The sequence below is a fragment of the Euwallacea similis genome, chromosome 1 (assembly GCF_039881205.1).
Source record: "Euwallacea similis isolate ESF13 chromosome 1, ESF131.1, whole genome shotgun sequence".
NCBI classification, from domain to species: Eukaryota; Metazoa; Arthropoda; class Insecta; order Coleoptera; family Curculionidae; genus Euwallacea; species Euwallacea similis.
The window spans coordinates 3,300,271-3,315,383 of NC_089609.1; the positions used below are offsets into that span (position 1 = coordinate 3,300,271).

At 35.6% G+C, this 15,113-nt stretch overlaps 2 protein-coding genes across 3 annotated transcripts; both read left to right on the top strand.

The window, feature by feature from the left end:
* Nucleotides 1-1,553: 1,553 nt before the first annotated feature.
* LOC136412838 (dynein axonemal heavy chain 2) lies at nt 1,554-10,376 on the top strand. Its single transcript, XM_066396031.1, is given in 21 exon segments — nt 1,554-1,696; nt 1,792-1,954; nt 2,359-2,483; nt 2,540-2,677; nt 2,771-2,961; nt 3,017-3,104; nt 4,067-4,254; nt 4,310-4,437; nt 4,494-4,638; nt 4,690-4,826; nt 6,170-6,290; nt 6,448-6,727; nt 6,729-6,871; nt 7,815-8,029; nt 8,077-8,377; nt 8,430-8,669; nt 8,723-8,893; nt 8,947-9,139; nt 9,451-9,535; nt 9,787-10,050; nt 10,103-10,376. Coding segments are annotated over 21 exon segments (3,702 nt in total). The 5' UTR covers nt 1,554-1,584.
* Nucleotides 10,377-10,941: 565 nt separating this feature from the next.
* LOC136410546 (uncharacterized) lies at nt 10,942-15,106 on the top strand. 2 transcript variants are annotated; one of them, XM_066392735.1, is made up of 5 exons: nt 10,942-11,061; nt 11,404-11,501; nt 12,054-12,155; nt 12,497-12,560; nt 14,972-15,106. In XM_066392735.1, the coding sequence occupies exons 1-5, from the start codon at nt 11,053-11,055 to the stop codon at nt 15,044-15,046; spliced, it is 348 nt and encodes a 115-aa protein (XP_066248832.1). In that variant the 5' UTR covers nt 10,942-11,052; the 3' UTR covers nt 15,047-15,106. The 2 variants fall into 2 exon arrangements, with proteins under 2 accessions (XP_066248832.1, XP_066248840.1); XM_066392743.1 differs by having other exon boundaries at nt 10,964-10,968.
* Nucleotides 15,107-15,113: the final 7 nt, after the last annotated feature.

Sequence of the window (15,113 nt, forward strand, 5' to 3'; positions counted from 1 at the left end):
AACCCAATAATCATAATGTACAAATAATACCCATTACGGTCTTAAAATTGGAATTTTTAGAATGTCTAATTGTGGTAGAGAAATGATTGTGTTCCGCAACAACAAACGTAGTTAAAACAAAAAACGTTCAACGAAAGACAGTGGTGTTCAATTAAATCAAGAATTAATTTAGTTATTTAATGTAACGTAAAATATTTTATTTGCTCTACAGCCTTAACGGCGTTTTTGCGGGCATATGTTTATTTAAAGAAAAAAGTTTGTATTAATATCCCTCACCACCCTTTAACGTTTAGAAGTACATTTTTGGGACACTCTATAGAGTGATTTATAATCTATGAAAAAACATTTTTAGTAAATACTGAGAAACTAAATAATAAACATTTTTTTATTAATACTTTCAGCACACCATAACATTTTTTTTGGCACTTACGAATCGGCATTTTATTCAAACAAATATGCCAATAAGAACAATTAATTTATCCTGAGATTGGCAAAAAAGTGACACTTTTCGAATATAAAAATTGGAATATCACATGAACCAGACTTGTGCCTTTTTAATGGGGATTACAGCGATAGCAAAAAACCTCCTTAAGCGTCTTGTCTGAAAAAAGGTCGACAGGCGATGAATCTACTCCAAAATTGGAAAATAAAGAGTATAATATAGAATGCCCTTACCTACGTGAGGATTTGAATTTACCCTCACATGGGAAATAATTCGCCAATTATTGCACGACTCTGATGATTTGTTATTCTTCTAGGTCTTAAATGTTTGTCACGATAAGTCTTAAGACATCCTGTTACTGTCATACCTAAAATAATTTCATGGGGATTAAATTCACCCCCATAGGGGAAATTAGATTGTGGAACATCGCGTGAAACGTGACGTTGCGCATTATTCTAGTAGAACTTAAATCTGTGTCAAGACATACCCTAAACCACTTTATTACTGTCTTACATGAAGCAAATTCGTGAGGGAGTCAAGTTCACCCCCCTAAGGGAAACTAGATCTTGGAATATCGCAAAAATCTGATGTTGTGCACTATTCTAGCAGGGGTCAAACTTGTTCCAGAGAAGCCCTAAGACGTCCTGTTACTGCCACGGCTGAAATGACTTCGTAGGGGCAAATCTAGAGCTTATAGCTAGAGTTCTGTCTGAGACAACTGCTCTTGCTGACTTTTTTATCCTTTTGGTAAAGATTATCATAGTTCTAAGCATGTATTGTGAGTTTGTCCAATTCCGGGCTTATTTTTGTTGATTGTTTCTTGTTCCTGTTTATTCTTTTTGTTCCTCGTTCCCGTGTTTGAAACAGAACAAAAATAAAAAATGCCCCGTAAAAAGCACACAAAAATTGAGGGGAGGAGACACTGTCGGCGAAACAGGCCTTGTATTCAACAACTATTAAAACGTGATAGTGGCACTGTCTCAAAAACTACAATAGGAGAGGAAGTGATAAATTGGTCGCTGAAGAATTGAATGCAGGGTGTAGTTGTCAAGGAAATATCACTATTGATCCAGCAAAATTAAATTAAGCTCAATTCCTGAAATCTCATGTTATATTCTTAAAATATCTATTTAGGTCTAAATATGTCTATTAGTGCAGAAGGCAAAATCGGCCCTTCAAGTCAAGGAATATTCGACAAAAGCCATCAGGATGAGCAAGAGAAAGACTCATTGTTTTCTTCTGATAGATCTGAAGGTAATAATCAATCTCGATGATAATGCGAGGGTCGACAACTTACTTTTCCACCTTTATTTTACTCATTTTATTGCTAATTACTTCGATAATTATAGAAAAAGGGATCAAGATTCAAACCCCAGACGTGGAAAATATCATTCCGGAAGACGACTATGACGAGGACGAATTGGCGCAACTTGTAGTCTTCATTAAAGATTTGACCATTCTTTATGATCTCAGAGCAGATGACTGGACGTCAGGGTGTGAGCAAGTGATAAGGTGAGGAAGACTAAGACCCAAAATGGTACCACTGTTGACAATCATAAGAATTTCACTGATGTTAGTTAGTTTTAGGGGTCTGGTACTGCGTAATTTAATGCTCATTTAGAGTCTGCTATAATACTGGGAAAACTTTGATACTTCCGAGTTATTCACGAATAACCGAATTAATCGAATTTCGTTTCTTAAAAGATGTTTTGTAGAAGTAAGGACCATCCAAAGTTTCAAATATAGTTTAAATAATACAAGTTCAATATGAAAAAACGTTTTCTTCTGTAAAATTTGCATATTGCAAGTTTCGAAAAACTCGACTGACTTGCAAATTTCCACATATTCTTGCGAATTTGTAGCACCCTGTATGGTACCAGACCGACTTTTCAATAAGTTCAGGTGATTTTCCCTAGATATTGGCTTACAACTGTATCTGAACCATTGCTGATGATATTTTTCGATGGTGAAGAACTGACGTGTGACACGTTCGCCCCTTCTGTATCGGTGATTGATGCTACTTACTTTCTACGGCTCCCCGGTAATAGAAATCATTTAAAAAATTCGATCGCCCTACTAACCCTTTCAACACATAAGGAAAGGCCTTTAGCATTCAGAGCTTCCATGATGAGATCATCTTCGGCACCATCAATAGTTCTATCGAAGGTTCCCTTTTGCACGTAATTGAAAATGCCTACGCACCAGTGCTGCTTCAATCACGAAATTGGCCGGACAGTAAGTTAGTCTTTGGGACATAACATCTCATCCTCTTTTGAACCTTCAAAATCCTGGCCCTAACTTGAACTAACCTGGACACCCCTGATTTAGGTGTTAAAAACGATTTCAATCACTCGCTCCACATGTTCTTAGCCAAACTAACTGATACTCACTATAAACTCCATGGCCTCACTGTTTTGTATGTGCCACGGGTTGTTGGGGATATACCAATAGAAGTCGCCAGTGAGGATAAGGAGTTCGTGAAGAGCATGGAGAGTGTTATGGTTTATTGGATCAAGCAAGTTAGTCCTAAAAGTTTTTGATGATAGCACGTTTTTTCTCGATTTTCGGTAACAGGTTAGAGTTGGGCTGCAGGACCAGGAGCAGGACGCTTTGGAAGATATCAGGGGTCCCATAGATGAGTATGATTTCTGGAGAAATAGATGTAAGTTCTGCTTACTCATCAGGGGATTACGGAATAATTTTTTCTCACAGAGACAAAAACCTCTGTGAACTTGAACGGAGCTATTTGATACATTTGTTTTTACGTACAGGATGGTCCACATAAGATGGTCCATTACCTTATCACAAAAACCGTAAGGTTTAGACAAAATTATTGGGTCCGTAAGGCCCAAAAAAATTAATCATTAAAGAAATGATTTATTTTTGTTAGCCTAAAGCGATATGGATCCAAATGTTTAATTTAAAAGTTATTGAGTTTTTCATGATTTTTTATTTTTTAATATTTTCGAAATTACAGAGTGGTCCAGAAAACCGTGGCGTGACAAACGTACATTTTTTAAAATGGAATGCCCTATACTTTATTGCAAATACTAATTTTGCTTGTAACTATAAGTATTTTTTGTTATTACAAAATATGAACGTTTTTTAGTAGTTTTTGAGTTAATTCAATTTAAAGTAAAAATGAAAGAAAAAATAAGCTTTTTAAAATTCTCACTAAATTCACATAGTATTAATTGAATCGTTTGAAGATTTGTCCATTTAAAAACAAAGGGTCGTTCTACTAGAGTATATTTTTAATTTTCGCGAAATTTATTCAGTGTGTGAAAAAAGTATGCATACTTTTCACATTTCAAGTGCTTCAAATTCAATTTATTTTAATGGGACGCCCTGTATTTTTTTGAAAATGAATTCTTTCAATTCATTTTCAAATGATATAATATAAACTGAAGAGATCTTACATACTTAGCTAATTAAGCGGTTTTAAGGTCGACAAGGAAACTAGAGGAAACATATACCACATACATAGCAAATAGAGGTAGTCACATGGAAATTTTGTTCTAATAAGCTTTAATTTTAGTTTAGAACAATTTCTAAACCTTATGGTTTTTGAGATAAGGTAGTGGATTTACGTGGATCTTACGTGGACCACCCTATATATTTTAGATGAAAACCTTTTGGGCCTAAATTATCAACTAGAAAACGAAACTATAAAGCATTTATGCAACATCCTGTCTACTGTACAATCCTCATACGTGAAACAGTTTAGAACCCTTGCCGAGGAAATTATTCACAACGTGGAAGAGGCAAAATCGAACATTGAGTACCTTAATGTACTAGTCGAACCTTGTGAGGTCAGATTTTTGCTTTTCATAGTAATTTTTTTTCTAAAATTAAAAAAAAAAACAGAAATTGGCAAGCCTGAAGCATCCCGCAGACTTCCCAATGTTGTTCCCAAAAATCTTGAACCTCATTCGATACATTTGGATGAAGAGTCCTTATTACAATACCAAGGAGAGAATTAGTGTTATATGCAGGTAATGAATTATTCCTCATTTAAAGCTTAATTAGGCCGTTGCAAAATTCCTTTTAGAGCTTTGAGCAATCAAATTATACGTCAGTGCACACAGTTCATCGACACTGATGTGATATTCGTAAAAAAGCAGTCGAGAAGTGCAATCAAGATGTTTGAATTTTCCATTCAGTGCCTCACCGACTATATTAAGACCTATGTGATGGTGCGATTGAAAAAAACATTATTAAAAAGTGCCGAAAATGCTGTGGTTCAGGTTTCAGATTGTCATAATAAGTTTGGGGAAAAGCCCTGGAATCTGGATAAAGCCCCTATATTTAATCACGTGGATTGTTATATCCAGAGGTGCAAGGACATGATTGAGATATGCCAGGGGATGATGGTGTTTGGAAGGTAAGTTTTTTCAAATGACTGAAGTTGGTTTCATTGATGTTTCCAATTTCGATTTGAAGACATCGTCATTGGGTAGACTTTTGCCTGTAAGAAAAAATTGGTGAAAAGACTGGAGGGGAATGGCTTCGAGCCATTCCGTAAGTAATAAAGGTTGGTTGGGTTTAACCTGAACTGTAAAACTCAAGAAAATTAGTACCAGTAATATCTATTTACCTACTTCTTCAAATTTGCGATTCTCTGCCTTAAAAAATGAAAAAAAAAGCGTCAAATTAGCACACAATAAAGCCAAAAATAGTATCTTAATTTAATGGATGCACTGAGTTCTTAGTTTCTGCGATACCTTCACTAATCAAGAGAAAAATTTGTTTTACATATTTATACATACTCAGACTGGCGAATAAAATTGGCCAGTAGCACTTTGAAGACCAAAAGATTGGTGTAAACCACTGAACTAACCTGGATTAATCAAAAGATTGGTGTAGACTCCAGGTAATTTGGATTTCCCGCAACCATACCCCCAAGAGACAATTCCTGCTAGCTTGAGTAAATCAGAATTCTTCTCAAATGTGATTTGCAGAATTCGGTACCCCTCTCCCCATAGTAACCCGGGCAGATGTGTCTTTCCAAGATACTCTTGGTAGCTCTCAGAGGGTTTCACCTCTCCCGGCATACCGAGCAATACTCAGAAATTTGGGGCTGTCGAACTTCCATCTATCTTAAACCACTTCCCACAGTTTGATAAAGTCCGTCCCGGAAATATTCTCGCCCACTACCTCGGACTTATATGGTTGGAAATGGTTGGGGTCGTACTTTTTGCGACAGGGAGTACTGCAATTATGCAGGGAAACAATGCGCACACTCCTTGTCTCGAGGGCTGATGGGAGAACCTTATGAGTGTTATGAAGTGGTAGTGTTTGACTTTAATGGGCATTGCACCTTCCGCTGTGTAATGCATTAGTGGGATCACCAAAGACAGATTCATCATCTGAGGATGATGAGAAGTCGACTGCAAAGGATATGCTCAAGACTCAAGAAAGAGAGAAGAAGAAAAATAGAAGACACGACAGAAGATAGAAAAATTAAAAAAAGTAAAATTATCCTTAATTAAATTGTCGATAATGAGCAGCAAAGTTCTTGCTAAAATGCTCATTTGATTCCAGAATGGACAACGCCTTTCCTCCACACCAATTGCTATGAAAACAGTAGCATTATTTCAACCAATAGGCCAGTTACGAAATTGGGGATATATTTCATTATTATCATAATTATTATATATATTTTTGTTGACCTTTTATGGGAAACATTTGTAATAGTGCGTGAAATCCTAATATTGCACTAATTAGGCACGATGAAGCAGAAGAGATTCCGAAACCATTGTTTGGTACTTCAAAAGGGCAACAGTTCGAGACATGGGTGGAGAAAATTGAGAAGATGTTCAATGAAGGTTTAAATGATATCGAAATGGTGAGTTAACACGATAAAGCGTATTTGCATTTCAGAATTCATGGTAATTTCGTACTTATTAAATTATGATTAACTAAAATTCTGAATCATTTCCTAACGTGACGAAAAACTTCTTAGCTATGCTCTTTAACTATTCTAATCGCATAGTTTTTAAAAGGTAAAACACCGGATTTTGGATGTGCAAAAAACAGAATGGTACGACGACATACTGAAATTCCGCACCCGCATGAAAGACATCGAAGTGGTGGTGGAGAACTTAACCAACGCAGTCTTCGACGAGATCGCCAACGTGGAGGAGGGAATCGAATCTTTAGCCGCCCTGTATAATTACACAAAAAGAGAAACATTGCTTCCGTTGTTTGACGACAAGACCCTGCAAGCAAGTGCAACAACTCATGATGACGTCCTAATAACGGTATCAGTCCTCCTTTTAGGTATATAAAATGTTCCAGGATGAGATCTTAGACACGAAACAAGACATTCAAATTGAAGCCGATATGTATCCAACCACGCTGCCATATTATGCAGGCAGGGCGCAAATGCTGAAAATGAAGAAGCAGAGACTTATTTTGCTTAAGAAGGTCTGAAAAGTAATATGTTGTACATTGGAATCAAAATGAGGATGTCCAGCATGGGGATCTTGTAAACTATAATATGAGTAGATACAAACTTGGTCCAAGAAAAAAAATCTGATGGAATAATGTCTGGAAAACGAACTGGCCGAAGACGTCCCGGGAGGCGTCTATGTATCTTCTTTGCGGAATTTATGTTATAGATATTCCTTAAAAACTAAGTTATCAAAAGTTACCATTGGGCCATTGGATACAGATATAATATTTTCAGAAAGTTCTAAGAACTTTAAGAGCTGTAAAGCATAGATTTAGAATTGTTTTGAAACCTTAATACCCTGTATTTCCGGTCCGAATTATTTCAAGACCTATATTTATAGAAAACTTTTTCGTATTTTTGAATGTAGAATCTAAATTAGAATTATAATATTGATTATATAATTTGAATAATATCTTGGATCTTCCTGTATCTGTATCAGTTTTTGTTAATTCTATGATGTTTTATGAACTATTTATAAAGTGTTCTTCACCTTTTCTCATCATTGGGTTGAAGACGACGTTCCAGTGACAAGCCATGACAAAAAAACTTGCCAGGGCCGTATTTAGGGAAAAAAGTTGATGATCATCCTTAACAAACAACATGTCATAGAATGAAACTCAGATTATCACGTTAAAATTTATAAAAATTGCAATAGAAACGTGGTTTTAGTTTCATTTATCTTTTACCATAATTCAGGGAAAAAATAAATAACAGATTCGAAAATTTTGATATTTTCAAAAAAGCTGAAAATAATTTTTTAGATTTGTTTGCATTGTGAAATTACGTCCTTGAATTAGCAACTTTCCTCTTGTTTAACTAAGTTCGTATCTCTTGCTGTTTATGAGATCCCCATGCTGAACATTATCCTTATCTTGGTCACATTGTTACGGAAGATCTCTAAGTTGCTTGGTATAGATGTTTGATGATGCCGGCTGGATGCTTCCCTGCAGTACTTCCAAACAGATTTTCGCACAATACAAAAAGCTGATAACCTCCATTGATAGCAGCATTGTTAGCTTGTATCGGAAATGGGTCGACAGCATAGGGGAGGACCTCAATTTCCCTTTGCAACATTTTCTTATATGCAAGAGCATCTCCAAGCCGGGCCTGCTGGAGTGCAATATCGACAGGTGACACTATAAGTGATTATGAGGCAGATAAAAATTAACCAATGCAGGTCTCTGTTGGACATATTCAAAGAGGCCAAATTCTGGGACGCCCTAAACTACGAAATCCCCACCCACGTGAAGGCGATATACCAAAGGGCGGACAATATTAACTTCATTTACGAATGCGTCCTGGATGTAGTCCTGGACTACAACAAAATAGTGTCTTCGTTATCGGACGAGGAGCGAATGCTGTTCAAGCCACTGATTGGTAACGTGGAGAAAAAAATTTCCCCGGGTCTTTCCAAGCTCACTTGGGGAACTGATATTGGGGATGAATATATCGCTGAGTGTAGCAATAGCACTACTGAGGTTTAAACATGTATATGAAGACCCATGCCATTAATGGCATTTATTCTCCTAGTTACAAGAATTCATTGATGACTACAAACAGTGCAACCTCCACATCGTGCTCATTTGCGAGAAAATCTGCGATACTCCTCTCATCCAGCTCACGGAGTACACAGCGATGGAGCTGCAAGACTTGGTGGACCATTTCAGTCAAAAAATGAACAAGGCTTTGGCGGTTTTGGTTGACTATTATCACAAAATCATCGAATTTCTAATGACAGTTTTTGAGGGATTTGAGGGGGTGATGGGAGCTGTGAGTTTGAGCCCTCGAAGCAATACGGATGATTTTAAGTTTCATTGTCTCAGATAGCCAATCAATGGCTTAGATACATCAACAACTTTGATAAGGTGGTGGAGGAGGCTTTGAAGATCTGTTGCAAAAATTCACTACAGTCCATGTTTGAGGCTTTGCACGGCGATAGCACCAGTGATCCCAATCCCTTAATTCAGCTGGAAGTTAATTTGGATGGAAATAAGGTTGTAATAAACAACATTGAAGATTTTAGAGTTAATCGAGCACGTTCGTTTAGATTAACTTTGAGCCTAGCTTAGCTAACGTGGCCCGAGTAATATCGAACATCCAAAACACCTTAGTGGAAGCCTTCAAGTCTCTACCTCGCATAAACGAAAAGTTTCATGTTGCCGGCACAAACTACATCCCCTATTCGGAGCTGATTCGGAATGATAATGATTGCAAGCACATGCAAATAAAACTGAACCAGGGTAATGTTAATTACATTCTAATGGTTTAGATAGAGAATTGAGGAAATTAAAAAATATTTTTTTATTATAATTTTGATTTTTAATTTTTTTATACAGGGTGTTCCATTAACAATTTACCTCCCATGTAATATATGGTAAGGTCTTCGTTTGAACCTTTTTTCTAAAGTCAAAAATAAGAAATTAGATGAAGGTAAATTGTTACTGAGACACTTCGTATTCATTTATTTTTTAATTCTTTTAGAACAATTCAGTATTAATTTTCAAAATTTCATACAAGGAATTATTGATACATGTAAATATCGGAATTGCAGAAGTGAAAGCAGCAGTAGAGAAGATAAAAGGATACGTCAAAGTGTGGGAACCATTCCGCGACCTTTGGGAAGTGGACAAAGACAAGTGAGTCCAAATGGACAGGTAACATGCTAGAGAAATAAATTGAAACTTTCATTCACAAAACACCTAAAAACCTACGCGAATAAAATTGTTTAAGAAAATTCGGGACTCGACTGGCATAATCCGAAAATTCGGAATAAATGAGACACATTCCGAACATTCGAGTTGATTCACGAAACTAATCTTCTAGTGTGTCACCATCCTAAGACAAAAATTTTTGAATAGGTATATCGAATTTAAGGGCATGTAAATAGGTTTATGGAGCGCTATGAGGGCGAAAATCCAAGTGCCGCATTATTTGACACGAATATCGGAAGATATTCCGAGTTGGCAAATAACGTGCAGATCGAGGAAACAGTTTCAAATGTGCTGTTTTTTGAGATCAACTCCTCCAAGATGAAAAAGACCATCATTGACCACTGCACGGAGTGGCAGAACAAGATGTGCATGCTCCTTTTTAATCTGACGGAGCGCAAGCTCAACAACATCTACGATTACATGGAAAAGAATGGCAAAGAGTGATTATCCAAAATCATCCTGTTAGCGGTTCTCATTAAGGCACTTTTCCAGGATTCGACGCGATCTAGAGAATTTGGAAGACATGCAACTTGCCCTACAGCTGTGTGCTCAGCTAAAGGAGGAACTCGTGTCCCAAGAGGAATATTTTCCGCAGATCACCGAGCAGATTCGTACCTTGGAGAAATATTCGGTTCCTATACCACAAGAGATGCAGGCCAAACATCAAAATTTCCCTACGGAATGGGCCAATTATCTGGAGATTTTGCAACAGACCGAGCGAATGCTCGGGTACGCCAAGGTGCTCTTGAAGGACAGAATAGCCTAAATGTGTTCAAATGCGGATGAAGTAAATCCCATGGTTGAAGTTCGATTTTTATTCGGATGTTCCTTTTTTATATTTTATTAATATTATTTTTTTATTTATACCTTTATTCGGCCAACCCCGTTGGTCGTAAAGGCATTGTTTCCACCGTGGAAACTAAGATGTAACCAAACAGTTTCGATCCATTAGGGCATAAATTTTATAACTAACTAGTGTATTAATGTGTAAAATTTTATTGGTTAAATAACTATAAATGAAATGGATGTCTAAATGTAGGACTTAATACGACAAATCATAATTGACTGAACTGTTAATCAATGGCGCCAAAACTCTACTGAACTGAAAGGATACTACACATTGAACCATTGCTATTTAAGTCGTGAATTGCAACCTCTAAAGTTAAATGAACCATGTTGTATGGAAGTAAGGGTTATCTGATAACATTAAAACCCACCGTTGTGAGGAAAATGAGTTGCATTACTATTTAATGGGAAAATTAATTCGGCTGAGGAGAGTATAAAACTAGAGTCAGTTTCGCAAGTGGATTATAACACGTTATAGGTCCGAGCTTTCTGTATTAACTTTTCAGAAAATGGTAAATGCAGTTGCTTCATACTGTTTTCTGTAGTTCTATTTATTGCTTACACCCGAATTTGCTCGTTATCCCACATTGGGCAATATGAATGCGGTAAGTAACATTTATGACTCATCCTGCAAGTTTCTGTCACCAAATTCATGGACTGCATTCGGTAGAGGTAACAGTTGTGCAACTGTTCCAACGAGTTCACAGCCTAATAGTTGCACAACTGTTGGAATTTCCGAATGGGGACCATGGTTATTATTGCGAACCTCCTTTGTTGGGTCCACTACTTATCGCAATCTTGATCATTTGGATTGGAGAGCTGGCTAATGTACTTCAGTGACGCCATTTGTAGCCATCAATAGTCATTCGTTTAATGAATTCTGGAAGAGCATCTGAAGCCTAGAAATTTTTTCAGATTCTGGATTTCAGATTTTAGAATGTTTACAGGTTACTTCGGCTTTCGCTACATTGGTGTTAGTCATGGCGTTGACAACCCACATTGAAACGAGGACGATGGCATGTAGGCCTCTTCCACAGTGTTGCAGGTTAGTTATTATATTGAACTAATGGATTATACAAAGGAAATAAACCCAAAATCATTTTTTCCCTTGGTGGTTTCTCGAAAAGTACTATTCTTAATAGAAAAAATATTCATTGAACTGTTCGTGGATATGCATGCCATTGATAGTACTGTGAATATACAGGGTTCGCCTTTGGGAGTTGGCATAGTTTGTATATGGAAAATTATAGGTTTAATATATTTTTTAAGTTTTTATTTTTATTTTGTAGCGAAACCTAATATTGTAAATAAAAACCAAAATAAACATTAACTAATTTGGTCATGTAAAGCTGCGTTGTATATGTATTTGTTATCTACGCAGTATAAAGTGGTTTATTATTCTCTGACTTATGATGTATCATATTCGTTCGTTTTTTTAATCAATTTAATGGTGCAAAAATAATTATAAGAATTAAGCATATGACGATCCTAGCGTATCATTCATTTCTTGAAATTATCCTGCGCTAAATACACAGTAGAATAGACTAGAATAATAAAAGAGAATTTATAACGACTAAGAAAATAATAATTTTTTCAGAAGATATGTTTTTTCGGCTGGATGTCGAGGAGTAGCAGCAAAGCGCAATAATAATGTGGCGCTTCCAGATCCAGGAATTGATGATTTATTTAGAGATCCTAGGTAAAATACTATTTGGTAAATCTAATACATATTGGTAAATTAACATTAATGAAAAACAAGGCATATTTTGATGGAGATCTTATTGGAGTTATTCATCGCATTCTTCATTGCAAAGCTATTCATGTGGTACGAGTAGATAAACGAACGTGTTACAATTGAGAATATTATTTAATTATCACCTTTGGCTGAGAAAATTTTATTATATTCTACAGTAGGCGAGGATAAAGCGTAATTATAACTCATTAACTCATAGCTTCTAAGTAACTATTATTATCATTATTAAGAATATAAATACACTCGTATGCCCCTTGGAATTTTATTGATTATTATTGATATTTCAGAACTCCGACGCCGGATTCCGAAGTCATGAACAGTAATATTGACCACCTGATATTCAATTTATCAGTAAGTACGATTTAATGTTGAATTTATGGAATTAAATACCGTAATGCAAAGTTGATGAAAAAGTTGCAAGGTGTGCAGCTTTCTTACGGTCCTCTTATGTTACTTACGTAAATGTAATGTGCTCAGAAACTTTAAAGTGTTCTATTTTACTTTCCGCTACTTTACATTGCATTAATCTACAGGGTGTCCCGAAATTAAGGCACCATACTTAAACAGCGTAAATTACGTCCAAAAATAACACCAAAACTTTATATAAACATATCGAAAAACGCTTTTTTAACGATCTATGGCTCTTTAAAGACATAACTCTGATGATGGTTATTTTGACATATTTCCAAAACGGTGCAAGATAACTTTATGAAATTTGGTAAGATTTTATACTTTTTAAACCTTAATTGACTGATGCAGTTGAATGGAAAATATTTCGTCAGAGGCGTGCCGCACGGGGGCGTCGGAGTTAAAAAATGCTACATTTTTTTTATGTGCCCGGTTTTTTAGCTGCTGATGCAAAATTATGAAACCACATATGTGTCCAGAAAAAAAAGGTACTCTTGGTTCACATTGATAGAACGCTCCATTTTCGAATAAAATTAATTTGAACATTACATTGCATGACAAATACAAATGATGCTTAAAACGATCATTTTCAACCATATCAAAACTATTAAACAATAATAAAAAAAAACAACAAGAAATTGAAATGACACATTTTTAGAGTAAGTTTTCAAATAAGTTACCGTTCAAAAAAGAAAATCTGTTTCAAATTCTTCGTGCCTCCCAGAGCATAAAAAGACGGTCTAGACTGTATATCCAACAAAACAGTAACTTATTTGAAAACTTACTCTAAAAATGTGTCATTTCAATTTCTTGTTGTTTTTTTTTATTATTGTTTAATAGTTTTGATATGGTTGAAAATGATCGTTTTAAGCATCATTTGTATTTGTCATGCAATGTAATGTTCAAATTAATTTTATTCGAAAATGGAGCGTTCTATCAATATGAACCAAGAGTACATTTTTTTTCTGGATACATATGTGGTTTCATAATTTTGCATCAGCAGCTAAAAAACCGGGCACATAAAAAAAATGTAGCATTTTTTAACTCCGACGCCCCCCGTGCGGCACGCCTCTGACGAAATATTTTCCATTCAACCGCATCAGTCAATTAAGGTTTAAAAAGTATAAAATCTTACCAAATTTCATAAAGTTATCTTGCACCGTTTTGGAAATATGTCAAAATAACCATCATCAGAGTTATGTCTTTAAAGAGCCATAGATCGTTAAAAAAGCGTTTTTCGATATATGTTTATATAAAGTTTTGGTGTTATTTTTGGACGTAATTTACGCTGTTTAAGTATGGTGGCTTAATTTCGGGACACCCTGTATAAACCCGACTTTAGTCTGAAGTCTGAAAATTCAAAATTTTTCGCACTTTCATTGTCTCTAGAATATTTCGACACAACATTTCGAAGAGGTATATAATTTTGACTATTTTTAATAGCGATTTTTTCTTCACTTTATCTGCCCCATTTCGAGTAGATTATTATATTATACAAAATGTTTCGTTAACAATTGACCTCCTATCTAATTTCCTTATTTTTGACATTAGAAAAAAGGTTGAAGCGAGGACTGCCATTCGTTTTAGAAATAAAATTTAAAAATGGCCTTGTTGCCCTCCCCGGATGATCCGTCCTCCGACATGTGACATGAACTTCCTTATTTTAAATAAAACTCTTAATTTTTTTGGTATTTTGGGATTTGTCGTTAAATTTTTAGGTCAGTTTATGTAAGGTGTCTTATGTTTAAAATTTACCGTTTTCGAGTTATTCCCGAAAATTTTGATAGTTGCAAGGTCCCACAGAAGTCGGTGTTGTTCCCGAACCGTTGCAAATTTCCGAATCAGCCTTTTAGGGCTTAGAGAGGACCTACTAAGCTATGTTTTGACGAATTTGAATTTCAGAAAAACTTTTCTACAATCCTCGAAATACGCGTTCGAATTTGTATGATTTCAAACGTTAATAACTTGTTTATTGACGTTTCAAATTGCATGAGGGGTAAAGTGTAATGGGACACCCTGTATATTAGAAGAAATCTCTCGGGCACTCATGTACATCAACTCATGTAACTCGATCATTTTTGATGTACGGATTATAAAAAATGATCGTTAAAGAAAATTAAAGTGCTCATTGAAATATTAGCATGTCTTGGATAAATTCGTTTTGTTAGCCAAGTGTTAAGCAAATGTTGGATAATAAATATCAAATGACTTAATCAATGCTCTACGTTTTCACCTGCTGTGATGTTTTCTTAATAATCACCTGTTATTATATATGATTATTGTCTTGGTGACACAAAGCTCTTATTATCCTTTTATAATATACTACATAATATACAGGGTGTTTCTGTTTTCAGGATGACGATTCCGGACCGCTACATCACCTCCGTAAAAATTCCGTTGATGATCCCTCCGATTATAGTAGCAATTAGATTATTATTCTAATACATGTGTTCTACTGGATGTAAATTCAATAACAGCACCATTTGAAATATCAGC